At 41.9% G+C, this 25,479-nt stretch overlaps 1 protein-coding gene across 2 annotated transcripts in view; it reads left to right on the top strand.

Annotated features, from left to right (window-relative positions):
- KIF3A (kinesin family member 3A) overlaps positions 1-25,479 on the top strand; it is a 53,717-nt gene that overhangs the window by 25,012 nt on the left and 3,226 nt on the right. For both annotated transcript variants that reach the window (XM_061552350.1, XM_061552351.1), the window contains 6 exons: positions 2,520-2,700; positions 4,814-4,924; positions 15,892-16,017; positions 17,468-17,521; positions 17,801-17,869; positions 19,497-19,627. In XM_061552350.1, coding sequence (XP_061408334.1) covers positions 2,520-2,700; positions 4,814-4,924; positions 15,892-16,017; positions 17,468-17,521; positions 17,801-17,869; positions 19,497-19,627 — 672 coding nt within the window. The remainder of the gene's footprint in view (positions 1-2,519; positions 2,701-4,813; positions 4,925-15,891; positions 16,018-17,467; positions 17,522-17,800; positions 17,870-19,496; positions 19,628-25,479) is intronic.

Here is a 25,479-nt window from a genome sequence, read left to right on the forward strand (position 1 = left end):
AAAACAAAAAAACACGCACACACCAGGTCTGTTACTGCATAAGGGTCGCAATGAGGGAAGGGGGACGTATTAATTTTACTAATCATGGTAGTGACACATTGGTCAAACATGGGGCTGCTGCTTTCCATCTGCCAGGGAATGCAAGGCATTTTATTTCCTGTAGAGAGGAGCCTTTTACTTGAGGCTGAGTAAGCACACAGAGGATGGCACACATGGGGCCCCTTTTTTCCTGGCTCCATGGTGTGCATTAAATTTTTGGCGTAAACAGCTCGGGGTGTGAATACTAGGTTCCCATTTACGAGGGAAACAAATATCATAACTTAATCAAATAAAATGCACACTTCATTAGGGATGACATATATAATTTTGGCACTGCATTTTCTCACATTTGTGTGAAAACTTTTCACCACACCAAGTGACAACTTGGAAATCATCAATCAGAATTAATGAAAATATATATGTGAAGATGAAAGGCCACATCAGTCCCTTTGAACAATCCTTTTGTGCAACCAATGCTCTACTCGGCATGTGGTAACTTTGATATTATCCCAGTAGAAATAAAAGCTTGTATACACAAAGCAGTCCAGAGACAAATCTCTGCAGCATTAAGAGTACCTCATCAAATCGAACGATACAGTATATCACATCAAGGTGTAAACAGGCTTGCGACCTTACTTTGAAAATATTACATTAAACATTTACTCCTTTAGTGAAAGTATTCACCCTCAATTGGTGTTCCTTTTGTGGACCTGCAATTTTTTAAGTTGTTCGACACCTAAAAGAGTTAGAACATAATAAAACCAATGTTGGCTATTTTTTCTTCTTAACGGGTAAGCAGTTATATTCTTTGGGTCTTCCGGTAAAGTCACGTAGATAGGTTGAAAGAAAATAACAAAAAACTACGACGTTTCGATCACAACACAAGCGATCGTCATTCTCCGTTTCGATCACAACACGAGTGTTGTGATCGAAACGTCGTAGTTTTTTGTTATTTTCTTTGAACCTATCTACGTGACTTTACCGAAAGACCCAAAGAATATAAATTCCTGCAGTCACGAAAGCTTTAAGTCAAGGTATAAGCAGTTGTCCAAAAACTATTAGACGAAAGCATCCCCACACTTTCCATCTGATGGTTCCTGCAACATTACCATTCATCTCCTGCGCACGAGCTGAACTCACCCCCCTCTCTCCCTCTCTCTCTACTGGTAGTCATGTTGTCGGGATTGTTCTCTCCATTGTCTGCCATCTGTACTCGACTATGCCATTGGCTGTCATCCCTTCTAGCAATACATCTTTGCTAAATACACTTTCTTAACAGTCAATAAGTCTCTTTTTCTTATGTGATATGTTGATTACCTGCTCCTTTTCCCATCTCATCATTCTTACCAATGAAAAGATAATTTTCTTCATTGTTCCAATCACAATATGTATGTTTATTTTTTGCATTGGGATTTGAATGACTTCCACAGTAATAAAATCTCACTGTACTGGATTTTTGTTTAACATACATTTCCACCTGTGACATGTATTTGTTATGTTTAAGCCATTATCCCTTCCAAGCAAAAAACTTACCTGAACGCTTGTAGAGTTTAGTGATTCCTCAAAAAAACAATCAATTTCAATGAAGCAGGAATTCACATTCCTGGTTCGTTGAAATTGAACCAGGAATTTTAAATAAATTCAATAGAAAATAATCTATTGCTCATGGTGTACAGTGCAGTCTCCAACCATTATTCACCCTATCTCTCTAGCCTCTGTTTATGTGCCATAAAGAAGGGCCCTTGCCCAAATGTCACCTATAATATATTTTTCCTTTTAAGGCCACTGTTATTGACGAATGTGAGTTTTTTGTAATTCGCATAATGAGCTGCACTGAAACAGGAGTGGAATGCATCACCAAACCACAACTGCGACCCAACAGCTGTGCCAGCCTCTATATATCTCCAATGCACAAACAGTGAAGAGCTATACTTGGCTGTTCCAGGTGGCCACATGTCTAAATGGTGTAGGTCTTCAAACTGAAGTTGTGTGCACATACCCCAGCACCTCTGTTCCAATATGTCCACGCTTAAATATTCTCACTTGGACTATTTTCTTTATTCTTTCACGACAATTAATAGTTATAACTCACGTGCTCACAATTGTATAAAAACAAAAACACCAATTCAATGCAATATATATATACGTAGAACAGGTTACATGTTGCATGCTTTGTTAAATGTAGCTAGCAATTAATGTATGATAAAATTAACAACATTTATATTTTTAAAAAATCTCCATAATACACATGAAGCATTTGGGTTATACATATACAAATATTTCCTCCGTGCATATTGCAGGTTTTAATTAAAACATGTTATAAGCTGGTACGGTGCTGGGCAAGGGGAGGGGGTTGCAGTGGGGGGGGGGGGCAGAAGGCTGGAGGTCGTGAGCCACGAGATTCGGCTTCCATTAAGCCATCACGACGAACTGCCAATGTGGAAAGGCTGCAGAGTACACTCACGATGCTGTGTGTTTAGGCAGGAGCACCAGGCCCTGCAGGAGAAGCTGGCAGCCCTGGAGAAGAAGGTCATCGTGGGTGGAGTGGACCTCCTCGCCAAGGCAGAGGAGCAGGAGAGGCTCCTGGAGGAGTCCAACATGGAGCTGGAGGAACGGCGCAAGCGCGCAGAGAAACTTCGGCGAGAGCTTGAAGAAAAGGAGGCAAGGAGAACCCATTTGTGGGCAATTCCACGCATTCCTTGGGCCACTCTAAATTAACGTGTATTCATACTCTTAGTTTTTTCGGTAAAGTCACGTAGGTAAAAAATGAAATTAAAATTAATAAAAATAAAATAAAAATCACGACGTTTCGGAGACGGTCCCACCTGATGACGGAGACTTGTGTTGCCTCCGAAACGTCGTGATTTTTATTATTTTATTTTTAGTAATTTTTATTTCATTTTTTACCTACGTGACTTTACCGAAAAAACTAAGAGTATGAATCCTTGCAGTCACGAAAGCTTCAAATCTAGAATTAAAGTATTTTCATTTTACCAGCGAAGGCCCACTGAGATATATAGCTCTTTTTCAGAAGCGACCTGGCCACATATGACAGCTCAACGAAGTGGCTTATCATGTGGACATTTGTGGGAGCCAAATACTCTAAACGCATGTTGATTCTAAATGTGGAGGGAAAAACCGGTGGACCTGGGGAAAAATCCACGCCGCCACGGGGAGAACATGCAAACTTAAAATATACAGGCGTCGGATTCGGGATCGAACCCACGACCTCCTGTATACCAGGCAAGGGAGATAACATAGCACCACTGCAGCGCTCACTCCACTGCAAGGAGGTCATGTCTAATCTATATTGCCAGTATTTTGCTTGTGCATTATCTGCCCTTGATGTACCAGGCTCATTAGTGGTTTGGGTGCCCCGGATTATACGTGTTCTTAACAAGACCCTCATTATTTCCATGAAAACCCATTTTTCCTATTTACAGCTTATAATGTTACTTATTATTCTTTCCTATATGATATTAAAGGTAATAAAACACACCACTGGAGCCACAGAAAATCACAAGCCAATTCGGGAATGCACAATGCACTTCTACAACTACTTACTCTACAGCACTAAACTGGGACGGCATGGAGACCTAGTACAGAGTGAAGATGTAGCAAAATAACGCCGGTATATCCAGCCACACATTATTCCGAGGACACAGTGTGTGCTCTTGGCCAAGCAGTTGGTAGGGCTCAGGGTTTGTTTTGCCGAGCTTCAGAAGAAACTCGGACAAGGGCAGAGAGTGAACCATAACAGGCTGCGGACATCAGGTGTAGCCTATTACGTTAAGGTGAACGCGACAGTGTGCATTCATTGCTGAAGCGCTGCAGCTGGAGTTATTATTTTACTGCAGGAACCTATGTAAGTTACGGCACCTTTGCCTTGCGTGTCATGCTGGCCATTGCCTGCAGGGAAACTGAAGTTTAAAACTCAGCAGTGGCCAGATGTGCGCGCACTTAAGAGGTGGATTTTGTGAAAGACTTTGCTTACAGGCCTGGCTGTAATTTAGATGTTGTCTTTGCGTGCATATTCAGGGTTTCCACCGACCTCCAATTCTGATTAAACTAATGGACCAGTTTAGTTTTCCGTTCCCATGGCGAGGCCAATGCAATGATTGAGAATAAGACACCAATGCTTTAACCTTTCATTTAACGGTGCAGGACACACTTTTCATGCTGGAAAAAGCAGGCTAATTTGTCCTATTGGTAGACAATCAAAACCTATCAGGGAATGGTGAAGCAACATGATGTGTATTCTTTTGTACACATTCAGTCGAACAAGGTCCCGTTATTTCAAAACTTGTGGAACAAAAACTGTCCGGAAAAAAAGAGACCTGAAAATCACAGCGGGGCGACAGCATTAATCTCAGTTCCTTAGATTAAATTACAAACTATAAACAATTTTTCTTATGAATCTTTAAACAAGTGCATTACGTATTTTTCCCCATTCATGGGATTGTTTAGCAATGACAGGTTCTGGATTATAACAAACCTCCCCAATTCCAGACCTCCGTAATATTAACACAATTTCACATTTACCTTGTAGCCACAAAAGGGGGTGGGGGTGGTGGGTGGTACGATTATGGGGGTGGGGGAGAAGAAGAGAAATATTGGAATAAAACACTTGTCAAGAAATGACGACAACCAACTCTCCCTTTAATCCCCTGCATTATCCAGGGCAGCCAAGTTAGCAGCGCATGCAGGAGAGTAGAGGTGGGGGGTTTTTTTCCCCCTCTGGCTAATTAGTGTGCCGTCTGCTCCCACTTTGCAGCAAGAACGCCTCGATATAGAGGAAAAGTACAACAGCCTTCAAGAGGAAGCCGCTGGAAAGACCAAGAAGCTGAAGCGAGTGTGGACCATGCTGATGGCTGCCAAGTCTGAGGTATTGCAGAGATTTTCCAGATGCAGTCTTCTACACAGCACCGTATTCTTAGTGCTACCGTAGCATTGAGCTTTTGCAAAACACATAAGCTAATACGTTAAGCACAAACCCTGCTTTGGCCCCTGCAGTCCACACTACTTATAACATCAAACAGTTTTGATGAAATGCTAAATGCATTTCAGATACGTAGACAGATTAAAAATAATGTGTTCTAATTTTACGTACGTACTTGCACATACACAAAATAATGTAGCCCCAGCACAGAGATGCATATGCTGTCAGAGAAGTTAAGCATACCAGTACAGATGAACATAAAACATCATTGGATGTTTTATATATATACATACACATAAATACACCAGAGATCCCCAGTGTAGTAGCATACACAGGCTGTTTGAGTAATTTCTGTTAGCGAGCACCTATAAGGCTGGCATGCCGCCATGAGAGGCTGCTGTGGCCAAGACCACAACAGCCACCTTTGTTTCCCCAGTGCTGTTGTTTACACACCAGGTACTCATTTAATACCCAGTTGACCTCGGGGAGGCCCCATGTGTTTATTCAGATATTCGTCAACGATGTTGGCCATGAGTAGGAATCACTAGTGTGCTGGGTTTGTCGCACAGTGCACTAACCACAATGCCACCAATACATATATATACACACACATTTTACACAACATTTCCTTATCCGGTTTAAAGCATAAAATGCTTGCAGGCTTGTCCGAAATATGATGCTGAAATCAACTGCAGTTCAGGGGACCCAATGCTCCAGGAGATAATTATGACTGAAAATAATTTTCCCTTGGACACGTGAACTAATTCCCTGATTACCCTGCACACTAACAGCAGCCCCACACAGATACACACAAGTGTTACACTAAGGTAAACAACTTTAGTGCCTCGAACGCTGTGCCAAAAAGCCAACTCCATGTTATGAACGTGGACTCAAAACATTTCCGAAAAGAGAACATCCTAAAATTGAGAACATCCTAATATTAGAAATGGTAGCAAGGGACGTTGTTAGGTCTTGTCAAAATAACGATTTATAATGTTTCCAGTTGACCGTACAAAAAATCAGCATGTCTTCACGGTTCATGATGCAGTGGTCGTCTTATTTTTGTGTGTCCATGGCTCTGAACTTCATGACCTGCTTTGAGTTTGGCTTTTGTCCTGAGAAAAAAAGGCATCTTGAAGGTGATTTTCCTCATTCAAGTTCATTTGTTTGACCAAGTGAGAACTCATTGGTGTGAGGAGTTCAAAATAAGTGCAGCATATTGGTGTTGACAGTAGGACACGCGAGCACGCTACCTTGATTCAAATAGGTTCCCGTGATATGGAATGTATTACAGGTAGGAACAACAGTTCCACACTACCCACCAGGGATTATTTGTCTGTCGTGCATAGCCCCTCCCAAACATGTACGCTCCCGGATTGGTTGAAGTGCATCACGTGACCGCGAGCTTTCTGTCATGCACGAATGCGCTGTCCAACCAAGTTCCTACCTGCCCACTCCTAAGGAACGTGTTTTCTAAGTGGACGTTGTCCCGCGCCGACCTTGGAGCAGTTATTCCTTACTCCCTCTCCCACACATGGTCTGGCATTCCTGCGGTCAAGAAATCATTGGTAGAAACGGGAGGGAGGAGTATAAGGGATGTTCATGGGCTTATTTTGTCCAGTGGGAAATTGAGGTCCACCCACGCCTGCCCTGTCAGAAGACGTTTCTACACAGAGATAGGGTCAGTGATTGAAGAGCCAACCAATGTTCGGGTCAGGGGTTGCATATACACACACCACTGCCAAAGTAGATAGGAGGCTTTAAAGCCAGCAAAAGATTAGTCGCATGTGCCATTACATTATCTTAGTTTTCCATGCGTCTGAGGACTCTTGTGACAGTTTGCCAGAGCACACCTCACCTTTGATAAGATAAGCTTTATTTAAACCAAGCTGTATACAAAGATGATCTGTTTATAAACAGTGAGTGCGCAGTGAATGATAAGTTATAATATAAAGAAAGCTGTTGTTTAAAAATGCAACAATATTATTAATTGATACAACCTAGGGGGCCGTTAAATAGTACTTAATATGGATAGTTAAATCAACACTGTTGTACGCTAATAATGGGTGTTTATGTGGAGAAATGAAACTCGTTAATGCCCAGTTGATGAGTGGGATGTGGGGACCATCCAGGACTGCTTTGGATATCACTTGCCACTGAGGTTGGCCAGGTCAGTGGGTAAGTCGCGCCAATGTGCACTGGCGATGCATGGTCAGACAAACCCCACAACAGACACGGATTGTGGAGGCCTACAACCGGCAGTTGATTGATAGAGGTTTGATAAATACCAGCTGAGCTACCTTTAAAACTAACATGTATCAAAATTCGCATCATTAATCGGTTACAAAACTGCAATTACTTTTTTGCCATCAGCATTTCTGGCAGTGTCGCTCAGATGTTGCATTGCCAAAGGGGTAGTAGTGCCAACTGAAATCACTCTTATAAAATAAAGGAACATGAACAAGCTAAGAATCAGAAGCATTTCAATGGTACTCAGCCAGTTTCGGAATTCTCCATGCACAAATAATAACAGTACACTTGATTGGATTCCAGTGCATTTCAACCTTCCCCCCCCCCCCCCTTAATATTGTTGTAAGTATAATGTAGTAAAAAATGATTGTATAAATTCCCATAACACAAGTAAATATCACCCCCCACCCCCCCCCCCCCCCCCAAAACATTCGGTTTAACTTAAAATCATCAACGAATAATAATTTTGGTCAATTTGTAAAAGTTAAACCAAACTTTAATGTCAATATTATCATCCTTTAACTTTAGATTAATCATAATACATTAGCCCTAATTAGTTTTATATACCAATTTACCACACTGATCAAATTATGAACGCTTATAAAACCAAAATAAGCTTGCTTTGATTTGCAAAATATTGAAATATAGAATTGATTGTTTTCAATTTCGATTTAAAGCTTTCGTGACTGCAGGGATTCATCTTCTTGGTTATTTCGGTAAAGTCACGTAGAAGGGAAATAATAAAATAATAAAAATAAAACATAATAAAATACAATTCTCACGACGTTTCGGCCACAACGCAAGCAGCCGTCCTCAGGTGAAGAACAGGTCTGTCGGAAAGACAGCGTCTGAATGACTGTCTTCAGTTAATAACTTGAAAACTAGAAAGTTCAAAACACATTTATAACTGGTAAGGTGCAATGCACGGATTGTATCATTGTTCCAAGGAGTTAAAATTTACAAGCAGGACATGCATTCCACATTGACTTTATTCATGCCAATTGTTGTGTGAACACATTTTAAAAGGTTTGCTAATTATCTATTTGGCTTGCACTCTTAAAATACTATAGAATGACAATGGTAAAATAAGACAAATTTCCATTTATCATGTGACTTTACTGGGATTTTTATTGCATAGCACATCAATGCAAACCTTTTGCAAACCTCGTCATAAACATCTAGGCCATTAAAAAGCTTTACAACTGCTGCCAAGTTAGCTATACTTTTGCAGTTATTTGCCAAAGTTGTAAAATTGCCTTCAGTGCTGTAAAATAATTGGCAGTTGCCTACTTGATGAACGGCTCTCACATCCTTTGGTTGCGGAACACTGAACGGGAATTGAGACCAATGACGGAGGAACTGCCCACTGCTTGCTTCTCTAATCACTACAGGACATGTACATACTTCCCACCTTACACGCAGCATTATCTGTGGCCTGCGGCTTACACAGCACTCAACTAACCGGCATATGTACGAGGGGTGGGTGGGTGGTGCGGGGGGAGGAGTTTTTGTTGTTGTTGTTTTGAACACTGTCCAAAAGATGCTTGGGCAAAAGCATGAGCACGACCCGTTCTCCCAGAGTTCCTGAGAACATTACAGAAAACAGATGGGCGCCGGTAGTTCCTCGGTCTCACGGCCCCTTAGCTCCCTGCGGCTATAACCCCCCCCCCCCCCCCCCCCCGGTCCGGCCTCATGTTATTCTTTTTTGCAAACGTACACAAGTGAATTGCTTAGAAACCCTGGCCATGCACGTATTCCGCTTCCTTGCCATTGTTGTTCTTCCCCCCCGCACCTCCGATTAGCACGGTTGGCTACGTATGGTGCGAAAGAAGTTCAACATACATACATGTATGCTCCAATAATAAGCGCAGCTTGCATTTGAGCAACACGTGGAAGAACGCTGTTGTAGACATTTTCATCCGCAGAATGCTCGGAAACTCTGTGTTATTATTTGGGTGGGGTGTCGAGGTTGGAGAGGTTATCCAAATAGGTTTCTAAATGCCATTACTCTCAGAAAACTAATAGCAATAAATCACGACTTAAAAATGTTAGTTATTAATTATGGTTTTCTCTGTTGTTATGCACACTGCCATAGTGTACTTTTTACACAAAGTAGTTTTTAGTCATGGATTTCAGGGTGAGTATGTTTTCCATTAGTTCTTACCACACTAAAGAGTGGGATGTGTCCTTTGGTATAGCGCTGAGGACACTCAGGATGTCTCCAGTCTGAAGGGGGTAAATGCACTCTGTTTTGTCAACTCATCAAATAAGGCTTTTTCTATCCAATTAGCTTGCTTCACAAGGGATTTGTGTTTTTTCGATTGCTGTTAGCTTTGGGTCTTGTACACTTGAGTCCCGAATCGCTTATCATCCCCCAGGAGGGTTTATCAGTTAACTTACGATGGAAATGTTTACAGTTCATTCCTCATCGTGCCGGACAAAAATTCCGCTTCCTTGCCCGTTCGTGCAAGCAGTTGAATTCCAAGGGGCTCGATTAATCTTGCACAAGTATCTCAGTTGTTAACAAATGTTTCGCTTCTACTGTATACCCCTTTGCAAAATTGAAAAAAATGAAAAATGTGCATATTTTATGGCATTAACTGATTGAACCAATTTCTCAATTAAAATGAATGATATGGTTTCTTATTATTTTATCATAATGAGGGTCATGTAACGTAAATCATATAAATGTACACAAAGTCCTTGTACACCTCTTGATTCAGTTTCCACAATACTGTAACTGCACGCTGTTAATTGCTCAATTGGGACTAAACAGCAATCATCGCCCCCTACCGGCAGACTAATGGCGCAGGTCACTCTTGCAAATTAGACTATCGTGTTCTCTCGAATTCTCACCTGGCATAACAAAATAAACCTAATTAGAGACAGTTGTGGGGGGGGGCAGGGTGGGGGGAAGAAAATAAGCAATACAACTATCCCCAAGCTTTGTTTTACAATTTCAAAGAGTTGTAGAATTTAGGGTTTTTAATTCTCTTTCATAGCCTAAAAAGTAAACATTGTTACGGAAATGTTTCAGCTATAAAAAAAAAGGAACCATTGTGCCACGCACGAGACGTTTTAGTTTTCAACTGCCAACAGATCTTGAAACACGGTAAGGACGTGGTTCTTTGAGAACGGGCTTCCCACTTTATTAGCCAACAACTGCAAGGCATTTTCGGTCTACATAATAAGCAAACCATTTTCAGTATGCCTTGGAAAAACAAATTTACTTTATTACTGGCAAAATAACTTGGCAGTCTTTGGGCCCATTTGATTCATTACTGGAAAGGCCCCTTGGACAAAAAGTTCATTTTCGTTTTTACTATTTATTCACGTTGTGGAATAACGAGACGTGCTGTGCACTGTCAAACGGCTTCTTTGAGATAATGAATACCCTCCCAGCACTTAACAACTGAGCAGCACACATCCAGATGAGAATATAACTGGGGAATAGCTATAAATTAGGGCCACTTTACCATCGACAAAGCAGCAAATTTCCAACCTTGAGAAATGTGATTCCTGAAAATGTTTGAAATATGGCCGATTTTTTCCTTCAATGGCACTTTTATGACCCCGGCAATAAAGACCAACATGGCAGTGGAAAATAAATCCATAATTAAACATTAAGCATTGCTGTAGCTCTACACTTTCTGTCAAGAGAAAATAGGACAATAAAATTCATATGTGTGTATTGTAATTTATTCTTCAATATAAAATGCAGGAATATTAAAAACAGAGCAGTTTCTTTCACTTTCCTGCAATGCACACTACTTGGTTTTAATGTAATATACGATGCCAGTCACATAGGATCCATTTCACAGTTTCCAGGTTATTTACATTGGAAATAATCGCTTGTAGATATAACCATACAAATATTTACACCAGGTTTGTTAAGGTTTTGAAGATGTAACAATCGTATTAAAAAACATTGAAGGGCGTTTGAATTTCACGAACACTTTTTCAGGAGGATTAATTCATTCTATTTGATATATCGCCATGATTCACAGAGACATTTCTGACCGAATCAGGCAATCGCTATGTCTGGAAGACAAAGAGGCGCGATGGTGATAAATGCAGCAATGATGCCTACAGCCCACAGAACATTTTCTCCCCTCCAGCTTAGCCTCCCTTGTCTAACCGAAAATGGACTTTGTAGTAATGCGTGCCAGAGAGAAATGTCCCCGTCACCACTTGAAGCCTCATTTTTACAAAAAGCGGGCTCTCTTCCTCGACGGTCTGTGGTTTGAGAGTGGTTCTACTTTAGTGTCCAAGTGAACGTGTTTACTCATCAGTCTCCCTGTCTCCGAGAAGCGAGTCACAAGTGTTTTGGGGGCGGCCTGGGGTCAAGAGGTTAGAGATTATCCATGCCGCAAACGCAGCAGAGACACACTCGTGCAGGCGCCACGTCCCGTTTGTTCTCTCCCGCACCGGGAGCCATTGCGCCAGATTTCAGATGAGCACACGCAGCAAGGCATGTGCTTGGCAGCACATGCCGCACATACACGAAGCCACTCTCCTTTTATGTGCTTATGGAGCTGTTTGGTTACAGCTTTTGTTGATCAATGAACATAATGTAATTTGATATTTTGTATCGAAGGATTAACAGTAAAAGAAGTGGCAAAGGAAAATAATGTTTCATTTCAGTACTGCACATTCTTTGTTGTTGCAAAAAGACGTTGAGGTTATTTTTTTTTTTGGGGAGGGTTTGCTTTTTGTACGTCGTAATCAAAAAGCTTTTGCCTGTCTTCATAATTGAAAATGACAAATTAGAAATAAAATATGAAATGCTGTAAAGATAAAACGAAACAAGCAAAGTCTACATGGACCCATTTTGGAGGACACCCAAAATTATTGATATTCTAATGCAGTCAAGAAGATTATCCGCACTCCCGGGAGAAACCTCATGTGAAATGCAGTCTGCTTGAAAGCTTTCATCCTCGTGGTCTCCAACCCCCCCCCCCTTCCCCTTTTCCTCTCCCGGCCTCTCTGTAATTTCGCACGAGGGGCCGAATGGATCACGCGTTTGGCAATTGTGCCCCTGCAGACCACGATCTGATTCTTTCATGACTCTCCAGGGGGGAGGGAATGCTAACAAAATAAACTGTCAAAGAAATGTTTGCTGTTCTAGTTGCTGGTATCAGTAAAAACTATAGAAAATATTTTTCATATGAGTCAGCCTTTGCATTTAGGGCACACCAATGTACACATCTTTTGCATTGGAGAAAAAGAAACGTTCCAAACATTTAAGGTGAATTATGACCTCCCTTTATTTATTGGGCCAGGTTAGCATTTTTTCCTACTCTTCAAAACATTTATTGTAGAGTCTATACCATTTCTCTCTGCAATATTGTTTTATTTTGCATGATATTGATTTTAGTCATTTAAAAAAAAATCAAGAGACAGGCTTTTTTGGTCAGCCCAGCTCAGCAGTGCATACAGTGCCAGCAAAATACTTATTACAAGTTAAAAATATCAGTCCTTGGGAAACAGCAACCCCGCTGATGATGATCACACATGTTGCTTCATAAGGATAAATTCCCACAAACTCTTGCGAGACACCATGAGTGGATAGCATTACTGCAGTTTCTTGGAGAAAATCCTTCAGGCTGAACAGGGTCCTTGGAGAGCTTCCCTTCCCATTCCCAGAAAAGAAAAAAAAATGGAAGAGAACAGCATGAGTAGTAACCTTTACGTCCATAATTCAACGAGGACTCGGGCAACACACTGTTCAGTGCTCGGTTTTACACAGCAGCACTTAAAACGGCCCAGTGATGAAAACTGCACATGTGATATTTGTGTCAGATTTCATTACACAATCGTGGACATGGCACACTTCATTTAAAAGTACAAGTATGAAGTATAGGTGTTACACGGCAGCATCTTGCTTCCAAAGAGAAGAATGCAAAGGGAATGGCATTTTGGTCTAAAAAGTATTTTATTACCTAACTTTACCAACATATGCCATTTAACACTCCGGCAAATTCATTACAGAAGGGGAAATGTTTTTCGTGTGTACATTTTTGAAATAGCCAACCAATGATTTTCCAGAGTAATGTGGAAAAGGTGTGGCGCAGTAGTAATCATTTGTCTGTTTGTCCGTCAACTAATAAATTATAAGAGCCTTTCCGAACCCCCCCCCCCCCCAGATTTGGGGGTAAAAAGTTGATCCAACAGGTTTACAAAAATTGTCGACCCCCCCCCCCCGAGAAAAAATGTTCACTCCCTCCCCACCTAACTTTTTATATGCCGACATATAAAAGGATATATCTCCTGGTATATACGATGTATATGCCTACACATCCTATATACAGTAGTCAATAGTATCTGCACACATTAGGGGGAGGGGGAAGAAGAGGACATCGTTGGGGGCGCACGGAGAGGCACGAAGCGCTGAGAAGCCCTCCGCAGGAGCCAGCATTTTGGTGGACATTGAAATTCTGGTAAAACAAAAAGGTGGACAATGCAAGACATGTCAATTAGGCGCTAAAAATTTAACCCGTAAAAACAAAGTTTTTCACTATAAATCCTTTATATGCGTGGCGGCTAGAGTCCTCTCGTCCTCTGGCTTGAGATGGCTGCCACCTATGGGTCAGATGATTGCCTGCCACCATTAAGCAATTGGTAATTAAATAGATTTTTTTTTTTCCTAAAAAGTGTAAAATTTTGGATAAAAAATTTCACGAAAATAAATTGTACACGCACAACGAGTCTGTGTGCAAAATGTCAGCTCGATTGGATCACGGGAAGTGGGTTAAAAAACGACCGAAAGATTTGCACGGTCGCAAGCGCACAAGCAAGCAAGTGAACTTAATATAAAGGATTTTTTAAAACATTATTAGAGCTTAAGTATGTGAAATATGGGTGTGTGGACTTATAATGTGTTGTCTGATTTTATTGCTGCTTAAACCAATCGGTTTACTCGTGGCCATGTTTGTGGTCATGTCGGCACCGAGTCACAGACCCTTAATAATAATAACACTTTTATTTTATATAGCATCAGCCATGCTAATAGCATCCCACAACGCTGTGCATTAATTATATATGAGGACCAAATCCCATAGTACAGCCACTGCCAAGCAAATGAGAACCCTACTACCAAGCAAAATCAAAAATGAGTAAACAAATGAAATGTCACCAAAACAAAAAGCACAAACAACAAAAAAGTTAATTCTAGATTTGCAAGTTTTCGTGACTGCAAGAATTCATACTCTTTGGTTTTTTCGGTAAAGTCACGTAGGTAAAAAATTAATTAAATAAATTAAGACGTCTGAAGATGGAGGCTTTTGTTGCTTCTGAAACGTCATTATTTAATTTAGTTGTTTTCATTTATTTTATTTTTTACCTACGTGACTTTACCGAAAAAAACAAAGAGTAACAAAAAAGTTATCACAACAGAGCAATGTATCCATTAGGCAATGAGCAATAATTATGGAACTCGTGCAGAAGCTTTCCAATGCAATGTTTTGTATACATAAAAAACTACCTAAATACAGCTTACGTAAATTAAGGTGTGCATAGTTGCATTCAGTGTGCTTATATGTACTAGCAATTATAAATAAATAAGCAAATGTACCTGTCAAATTGAATTCGGTGAACCTTTTCGATTTTTACATTGTCCCTTGAGCCCTGTTGGTGTTAATTTTTTCACATTTAACATCAACCAGAAAAATAAATAAATGAATCCTTCAAACCTGTCAGAATATCTGTGCAGCCTTCCGCATCCACTGAACCTTAGCCTTCCACCAATGCTTCATGGTGATTCAAACACAAGTGATTCTTTAGTGTTATTAAAATTGCAAATATAACATTTTAAAGATTGAGCTAATCCTCATTACATTTTTATTCGATGTATTAGCTTGTAATTACATAAAGAGTATCAAATGTTTCTGTGATATTATGAATAATTTGCCAAACATTCCCATAACTGGAAAGGCTCTCTCTGGTTTTGAGAGGTTTTACCGTATTCACCATGAACATGCTTTGTCTGCAGCACAGATTATATTTATCCACCCACTGTTAAATCAAGGGTTCACTATATACACGACTACTTCTAGATTTGAAGCTTTCGTGACTGCAAGGATTCATACTCTTAGTTCTTTCGGTAAAGTCACGTAGGTAAAAAATGAAATTAAAAAAAAAATCACGACACACAAGCTTCCGTCTTCAGGTGAAACTGTCACAGCAAAATATCTGTATCAAGATAAAATATCTTGCCTCCGAAATGTCGTGATTTTATTGTTTTTATTTTTTATTTTTATTAATTTTAATTTCAATTTTTACCTACGTGACTTTACCGAAAGAACTAAGAGTATACACGACTACTATTTTTATTTTACCAGGTAAGGCCTACTGAGCTATCTGTCTTTTTAAAAAGCCACCTGGCCCACAAATGATATCTCAACCAAGTGGCTTATCATGTGCAAATGTATATCAGCCAAATGCTCTAAATGCATGTTTATAAATGTGGAGGGAAAAACTAGAGGACCGCCAGAAAAATCCACGCGACCACGGGGAGAACATGCAAAACTCCAAATATACAGGCGTCAGTGTCAGGATCGAACCAACGTTACCCTGTATACCAGGCGAGGTCGTTAACATCTCGCCACCCTGTCCTATAATGTGCAACTTTTCGACAGTAATAGGGGGGTGACCTTTTCCCGCAGATGGCAGATCTTCAGCAGGAGCACCAGCGCGAAACCGAGGGGCTCCTGGAGAACATCAGACAGCTGAGCCGTGAGCTGCGCCTGCACATGCTGATTATAGACAACTTCATCCCCCAAGAGTACCAGGTGATCCAGGCACCCATGCCGTGCACCGTTGACCCCCCTTTCATTCCCACAGTGCACGCATCTCTGCGAATGCTTCTCGGGTGGGGCCTTCGGGGTCATCACCGCGGCGTATAGCGTACACCCAGTTGAATTAATACGGTAGTGCTCAGGTGACCTGGTGGATCAGAGGCCAGAACACTGAGCTGGCCCTGCTGAGATGCTGGGTTAGAATCTTGAGCAACTGCCTGTGATTAAAAATTATTCTCAAGTACAGTGAGGTGATGTTCGCAGCCTTACCATCGATGATTGCACAAAATCATCGCAGATTTGGTTTCTGCACACAGTTTGGCTAAATTCCAGCTCTGCGATTTGTAAAAAAAAAAGTATATTGGCTATAATGTCATGCGACGAATATCACTCTTGGAGGTAAAGATAAAAACATTGTTTACGTAAGGTTTGAGTGATGAAGGCGATTGCGGATTGTATATATGTATGAGAATCGTGACGTGGTTCCTGGATATGGCTTGACACAATCTGTTGATGGTGTCCTGGAGTCACCCAAAAAAAACCCTGTTGAAGAGGCAATCGGAAAGCCACATTCATTGTCTTGCCCTAGCTCTGGCTCAACCTTAGTGCGGAGTGGTTCGGTGAATATTTGGGAGCAGGCGGGCATCGGATGAACCTGAGCTTAGGACCCGGATTTGGGTAGAGACCATTTAAAGAAGAGTTCAATTTACCTCCTGGATTTCACTGATGGACCGGCATTGCTTAAGCAGCAAGGTATTGATATTTCTTATTACAAGGGTATTTACAATACGGACAGTGTGGGCAGTGCCTGGTATTAGGGTAATATAGGTTATTGATCAATAAAAGGTAACATCCATCATCTCTGTCAGACATTAATCAATATAATGTGACCATAGGCACTGCCATGTTTTGTATGAAATTAATTTAACTGCCACGCTTCAGATTCTGGAATCAGCACCAGCAGGTATCACCGTTCCTGGTCTCATTAGTGTGGAATATCATATTTGCAGGTATCAGCAGTACTATTAAAGAGTCCATTGAATCTGCCAGGTACATGTCTTGCAGCAGAGCAATGCTGTTTGAAGGAAAGCAATGCCATTGTAATAAACGCAATGTTACATCAACACATGATTAAATGGTTTACAGTGTACGTGCTATCTAAAATGTACGTTTGTTACACCAATTATATTTAATGCCACGTTTTCTTGAAAATATGCAGTTAATTTCCAGTAACAGTTTAGCCCGTCATTATTGGTAGTTAGTGTTAAATTGTGCATGCATTTCTAAGAATTTGATTAATATGTTGAGCTGCAAAGTAAACCTTGATAACTAAATTATTGTTCGCAATCAGAAATGCTTTGTTCTTATTGTAATACATCTTAAGCCACTCGGGCACCATACATAGTTGTGAATGTTTGGTTAAACAGGACTCCCGTTTTAACAGGAAATGATCGAAAACTACGTGCAGTGGAATGAAGATATCGGGGAATGGCAGCTGGTAAGGAAATTCCAAACAACCTGTGGACATTTATCAGAACCGGAAATGTACAATTACATTCGTAACAATCTAAATTCTGTCCACATGGCAAAACATTTTTTCAGTCAAGGTCGAATTCGAAATGTACTGACGTTTTACAAAATCAATACCGAAGCAATACTAATCTGTTCATCACATTTTGATTGCCGTTGATTATCTCACGGCACGCTGTGAAACGTTCCCATTTCTGTTCGCGTTACCTACTTTTCCCGAGATTAACCTTTTTTTTCATTTTGGCAGAAATGTGTGGCATACACCGGAAACAACATGCGTAAGCAAACGCCCGTCCCAGACAAGAAGGAGAAAAACGTAAGTCATAACCAACACTGCAGAGACTCGTAGAATTAGCACAAACAAGCTACAAAATACAGCAAGGTCTATTCGGGCACACCTCATGACCTGCAGCTGTGCAGCTTGTTGGACTGACGACCGTGCCACCAGGATCCAATGGCTTTGTGTCAACAAGTTCCCAATTATACATTTCCCAAATTCTCCAGGACAAGGAGGTGTTACGCAAAGGGATGAAGGTCAAAAACGTGTGATCTTTCCACAGTCTGTAAACATTGAATGAGTAAGTCCATCTGAATTTGTGCCTTCTGAGTGTGGAAGGACAGTAGGGGGTCACACTGGCCCTTATATGGGAGCTTGTTGATGGTTCGGGGAGGCTGTCTCCCGATAAGCATTCCAGAGTCGAGGCCATTATCCTTGTATATATACGGACACCATGATATGGCAGCAGTAAAGTTACGGGCTGCCTTCACACATGAATAGTGCATTTTAAACAGATACAATAACTTAAGCTGCTACTAAGACTAGAAACGAAACTATATTTATTTTATCAGGTCAGGCCAACTGAGCTATATTGCTCTTTTTCAGATGCGATCTGGCCAAAACCGGAGTACCTGCGGAAAAATCTGCACGAACACGGGGAGAACATTCAAACTCCAAATATACAGGCGGCAGGATCAGGATCGAACCCACGCGCTCCTGTATACCAGGCGAGGTGGCTAACATCTCGCCACCGTAGTTTCAGTCCTTCATTCTCTGCCTCATTTCTATCCATGGAACACGTCTCAAGCGTCATTGGTGTTTCCTCCCTCTATTTATCCCACGCATATGACTCAAGAATAAAGAGTGACTCCTAATTTTTGGCAGAGATCTACTAAATATTAATTACTTATTTTGTCCCCCTCTAGCATCACGACTCTGTCCCACGCAGCTGTGCGAGAGTTTTTTTTCCACGTTCACAGACTTGCTCGCACAACAACAAAATGGGCGGACAATAAACATAATGCTGGCCTTCGTTTTTAAGTCTCTGGCAAGCTTTATAAACTAAAAATAATTAAAATAGGTCCCTGAAGAGTTCGTGCCCATTTGTGTAAAGTTAAAGGGCAGTTTAATACAAATGTTGGCAAAGCCTTTAAGCAAGCCGTTCCACTAAACATTGTTCATTCGATGCTTTTAAATTAGCCAACAATGGACCACGTCTTGACAATGGACGAATCCTTTATTAAATGGCTTGTTCACTGTTAAGTTCCCCTTTTAAAATGAAGAGCAATCACAATTACTTATAATTAGAAAGATTGTTGCAGAACGTATTGCGAATGCTATCTGTGACTTTTAAGTTCCCAAGTCCGCTCTGCTGTTCTTGGCCTCGTAGCGTCCAAATGCAGACCAAAAATATGGTTTGATTAAATGATCTAAGTGAACGTTACACACACTCCCTGTATAGCCATTAAGCTAGGTTATATACCACATTGTAAAAGGCTTAACCCCCCCCCCCCCCCTAACATACAATGCTGTATTGTAAATTAGTTTAAATGTACATTGACTGCATTCTCAACTCGTAATACTTCCAGCATGTGCAAATGGAATAATAACCTGGCATGCATTGTTGCCTTGTTAACCCCCTTCCTTCCCTCGCTTCGTTGGCAAGCCCTTTGAGGTGGACCTTTCGCACGTGTACTACGCCTACACCGAGGAGAGCCTCCATCGCTCGCTCATGAAGCTGGAGAGACCCAGGACCTCGCGCAGCGGCCCCAAATCACGGCCTAAAAGCGGCCGAAAGTAAGTGTGGTATCGGCCGCACGGGATATGGTCGCTCCCGTTTCGTGGCTAAGACATATTTGTCCCCGTGCATGCTTCAGTGCAGATGGCCACTCCCCACCCCAAATTGGGAGCTGCCAATTCAAGTGGCTGGCTAAACTTGTTTTTTGCATCTTTAAAAAACACGATTGGCTCATCCGTGGTTTCAATAAAGACGGCAAGAGGTGGTGAGTTACGGCAATGATACGATTTTTTAAAAATAAGGTTCCTCACTGATGGTTCATTCACCAACAAAAAGCCACCTCTTTGCGCAGTGATATTATTGTTTAGTCTGCCATTAAATACCTCTCAAAGGTAATAAAAGAATATGGAACACGTTCAACACTCCCACGAATTTAAACACAACCCGTGTGTGTGTATTAAACTTGTGTAAATATACAGTCTATTGAAGTTCTACATCAAACGTGCTTTGTACTGAACAATAAAGTGGGAGATGAGAAGCAGCCATGTATGAAGTACAGGCCATTTTTTTGTTTATTTTTTCAAAAATATACATATATATGTAAAGTCCACAAGGGCCAAAATTAAACGCCGCATAGTCCAAGTAATCCGCAATTGTGAAATGAAACCTTATCCAGACGGTAGCGTGTTTCATTCTACCCCGACATGCAGAAGGATCTGGGGCGCTGCACACAGCGGTGCATTGTGCTCGGCGTTGTTTTAAGTCCCGTTCACGTTAACGCTTTGCGACTTCAGAAGCGATGGGCACGGCACCAGCAACAGGGTCTCACTGTCTAGAATGAGGCACTGGCAAGGGACCCGTGTGCATTGCACACGGTGCGTGTGTGGACTGATTTATAGTAAGCTCCAGGGGCAGCGAAAAAAACACTTGGAAATTATTAAAGTTGGACCTGAACAATGAGCCATTTTATGCGGCGTAACTTACCTTGCCCTCACCACTGCAGTCTGTTTGGAAGAAATTGCTTCATCGTGTTTTCAGCGAGTGATGGACAAAGCTGTAATTGATAGGAAAAAAACGTAACGTCAAAACACGGCTAGTTCACCTTCGTTCAGCACACCGTATATATATGTGTGGAAGCCACTTTTTATATTAGAGAAGTTGTTTATTTTGGAAACTTTGCTTTGATGGTGGATGTTTATGTAATGAGTATGAAATTGTAGGAGACTGACCTGCGGGTCACTTCCCAACATCTCCAATGATTAAGCATTAAACTTGATATTTCGATTTCAAGGTTGTTTGAATTGTTATTGAATTTTTTTTCAAGGCTAAAGCTCGTTAATGTAATTACGTATAAACTCAGAAACGTGATACGTTGTTTTCCAGGTAACCGTGTAAGAAGAACTGCAGTTGTTTTTGACAGGTCTACATAACCTGCTTTCCAACATTTCCATTGTTTTTACTAAGATTTTATAGTCGAGTGGAGCACTGGTGCACCGTGCTATGAACTCGGCAAACAGAATTAAATTCCCGGCCATGGATAATGTCAGTGCCGAGTAGCAACTAAACCGTTCCTGGGCCTTCCCACTCTACTTTACAGACCCACTTCATGATGGTGAAGTGTGATTAAAAAAAAAATCCCCATGGCAGACACGAGCATTGAGAGGCCTTCATCCAGTAGTGGATTGACAATGGGTGAAAATTACATTTTTAGATGCCTCATAGCAATTACCTTTGCAGTAACAGATTCCAAAATGCAGGATATTACATGATGTAATTAAGCTTGAGTCATTGAAAACGGTGGTTCTTAACTTGGGGTGCACGCACCCCCTGGGGGTGCGAGATGCCCTTTCTTGAAGTGCGAGACATGGCCAGTTTTATTTAGAAGGTAAATCATCAAAACAAAAATTAAGAATGGTTACGTAAGTACAACAACTACTTTGTTTCATCAAACCGATGTATTTATTAACATATATTTTTTACGATTGAGAACCAAAGGGGTGCAAGGCTGCAGTAAAGGTTAAGAACCACTGATCTAAAACTGCTAGAAATCCAGCACCTCAATGTTTAGCAAGTTTTAACAATTTGTGCGTTGTGGAGTTTAAAAAATAAATATAATTTGGTTTGCCAAAATAGATAATTAAACTATGTTGATATGACGACGTCATCTGCCATCATTAAGAGATTGCATTCATCGTTCAAAAAAAACCTTTTCGCTTCCAGATGCCGTGAGAGATGCCACGATGCAGGGCATGTCAGTTGTGCGAACACGACACAGTGCAGTACGCCACGTTGGTCACTTGTTCGATGATTGTATTATTTCACACACGAGTTCACTTCTAGCCCAGTATTGCATAATATATGATTGCAAAGTATTGAGAGACAAAGTAATAATGGCACTTCCTCACTTCATAAAACTATTATTTACATCATGTTCCAAGACCACTCAAGTTTAAGGAACACTAAATTTTGATTTAAGGAACACGTTTTTTTTCGTCTGGACCCTAGACAGCGTCAAACTATTAACTCCAGGGATTCAAATGTGTTCTAAGCTGCACAGGCAAGGGTCTGCGCTCTCCGACCACAATGCTCCAGTCTGGAAATTCTAAGAAGGGCACATGGGAATTCCGATTGATGGTTAGCCGTGTCCTGCATTGAAGACTTACAGGATGCAATGCGTGCACACGTGTTTCAAACGAAACTTGTCGGAGCATCGGTAAACGATTATGGACCGGGCTTAAGCTTTGACTCCAATTTCTTTTGTTCGAGTCCGCGATGAATCAGCATCATAAACTTTGGCAGCGCTGAATTCACGTCTGTGTACAGTGTGCACTGCCCCGCCGAGGGAGCTAAAGCGAATTAAAGTGGTACGCGATGTAGCAGTTCATGTCACATTTAACTGTCGGCTTCTTAATCCCAACAGCTGTTATCCCTCCCGCGTGCAACCTATAGCCCAGGCAGCCCCTAACGGTGCCCAGGGATGCTGGCGCTGGAGCAGATTGGCGAAAATATATATAAACCGGTCACTGTCAGGACCGCAGCTGATTCCATCATCGTGCCAACAACATGCACCTCCCGAAATACAATGTGTTTACATGACATCAGCAACAGTTGCCAACATCTGTCTTATTGGACATGTGCTGTTCGACAAGGCAGAAGGAGAGGTCATGAATCAGACATTAACTTGGTAAATGTTGCAGCCACCGACAATTGGACATCTCCAGATTTTATGTAGTCCCCGTGCTCGATTGTTAACTCGGCATGATGGAAGAGGTTTCTAGTAAAACTCGTGCAAGCTGCGTAATGGTGGCGCCATTGCACTAGGTGCATGATAGAGCATTACGTGTATGCAAGACATACATCATGAATGTTACAGGGTGGTGCAGTGGTTATTGCACTGTGCTACAAGCTCTGACTCGAGTTCAATCCCCAACCATGGCTAGCATCAGTGGTGAGTAATATCTGAACCGGCTTTGAATACTTTTTACATTTCACCAAACAGCACTGACCTGATTTTTCGATTTAAAGCTTTCGTGACTGCAGGGATTCATCTTCTTGGTTCTTTCGGTAAAGTCATAAAATAATTCTCACGACGTTTCGGCCACAACGCAGGACGGCTGCTTGCGTTGTGGCCGAAACGTCGTGAGAATTATTTTATTATGTTTTATTTTTATTATTTTATTACTTCCCTTCTACGTGACTTTACCGAAAGAACCAAGAAGATGAAGCACTGACCAGCTAGGTGAAGTTTGGTCAAATGCATCTCCATGGTGTGGGGAGGGGGGCCTTAATATAGCTGTAGTTTAACAAATTGCAGGATGACTACTTTTATAACAGATTCGTGTATCAGTCACATGCACATCAACAGCAGTTATCACAGCATTTAATGAATACATAACCAGCCTCGACTGGCGAACTAACTCCAGGGCTTGCCTATATCCCTGCATCTCACAACCTGCAGGGCTTCTTTGTACGAGACCAACGCTGCGTGAAATCTCCCTTCCCGTCTCCGAATTATTAATTCATTTCCTGCCGTCTCTTGGCTTTGGTCACAGTCTGTACACCCATCTCACCGCGACGTTAATCTCCACCCTTCCTCCTGTCCATTGAAACTCTGCAGAGTTCTGGTCAGACAAATAGAAAGCACCTATAATCACAGCCCCGGAACGGTAGCCCACGTGGGATGGCTCAACGCACACGTTGAATTGTGGTGACGGAAGGAATCCACGCATGCCCTGTTGTATGTGTGCATGTTGAACTTCTTTTGCACCGTATGTAGCCAACCGTGCTAATCGGAGGGGCAGGGGAAGGACAAACTAAACACAAAAAGTACTTCTAAAGAAACGCGTTTTCAATCTAGATTTAAAAGTGCATAGCTTTAGTGGCTTCCTAATCCTGGAAGAGCGTTCCAGACGGCTGCAGAAGCGCATCTGAAAGTGTGCGGTGCAGTGCTCGTCTTTGTTCGATGGCTAGGCCAAAAGCTGCCGTGAGGATGACCGAAGTTGGCGTGATTGTTCATGCTCCTTGACGAGACCAGCGAGGTATTGTAGTTCATTTGTGGCATCTTGTCATGTGTTGTGTGCGCGGTAGAAAAGCATGCCCGCGAAGATGACCACCGGTGCCGGTGCGATGATATCGGTTCATGTGCAGCAGGAGTAAGGCATTCCAGGACTCTAAAAGGATGGTGATGAGAGTGGAGCAGCCTTCATCCAGCAGTGGATGGAAAATTATTAATGTGCATATTATCCAGGTACACCAGACATGTTTCATATAGGAGATGAGCAAAGGGATCATCTCGTGTCGGAGGGAAATGGAATGCGACCTCGCAGGACTCAAGAATGGCGTCAGCGTGGGAATGGCCTCAGTGGATGGGGCAAAGGATGATGAATGTGCACACCGCATATGTATATCGGTGGCAATTTGAATCGGTAAGATGGAACGAAGAGGTCATCTTGCGTAAAGGAGAGGTGGCTTGTGGCATCACAGGACCACGATGGGAGGCCTTCGTCCAGCAGTGAATGCACAATGGATCACGACGGCTGATAAATGATTGAGATGACGAGATGATTGACGCGGTGTTTATTGTTAAAGTGCGGACGGATGAGGTCAACCATTATTTCAAAATGTAAAACAGAGGGCTTGTCCTTTGAGGTTCACCCATTGCGTGGGTAGAGTCAGTGTTAAAACAACAACAAAAAAGTCTGCAAGGATGCACAATGTGCCCTGTAGGTGGGCGTTGTGCCTGATTTACGATAGGACGCAACGCGATAAGCGAGTATTGTTCGCGTTCGACTTGGCGTCCACACCCGCGGCACACGTGCAGGGTGATGTGCACGTATGCCGGTGCGTGCGTGTGCAACAAATATTCCATGCAAGCGCCCTTATCTCATCTTCTTGGTTCTTTCGGTAAAGTCACGTAGAAGGGAAATAATAAAATAAAAATAAAACATTAAATAATTCTCACGACGTTTCGGCCACAACGCAAGCAGCCGTCCTCAGGTGAAGACCAGGTCTGTCGGAAAGATTCAGACGCTGTCTCCCCGACAGACCTGGTCTTCACCTGAGGACGGCTGCTTGCGTTGTGGCCGAAACGTCGTGAGAATTATTTTATTATGTTTTATTTTTATTATTTTATTATTTCCCTTCTACGTGACTTTACCGAAAGAACCAAGAAGATGAATCCCTGCAGTCACGAAAAGCTTTAATTCGAAATTTAACCACCCTTATCTCGTTCGCTCGGCTCGTTTTGAAGGGGGGGGGGAGGAATCGTGGTGAAGGAGAGAGGCGTTTCCCACGCTCGCGGCCCAGACCCTTAAGTGCGTCAGCCACGCGTGGTCGCACTCCGAGGGACAATGGGGGCCCCAGCGTGTACTCTGTGGGGGAGGACGTGGGACACAGGGTGTGGGGGGACGTG

This window comes from Lethenteron reissneri, chromosome 16, assembly GCF_015708825.2.
Source record: "Lethenteron reissneri isolate LAM-NWPU_2019-01 chromosome 16, ASM1570882v1, whole genome shotgun sequence".
NCBI classification, from domain to species: Eukaryota; Metazoa; Chordata; class Hyperoartia; order Petromyzontiformes; family Petromyzontidae; genus Lethenteron; species Lethenteron reissneri.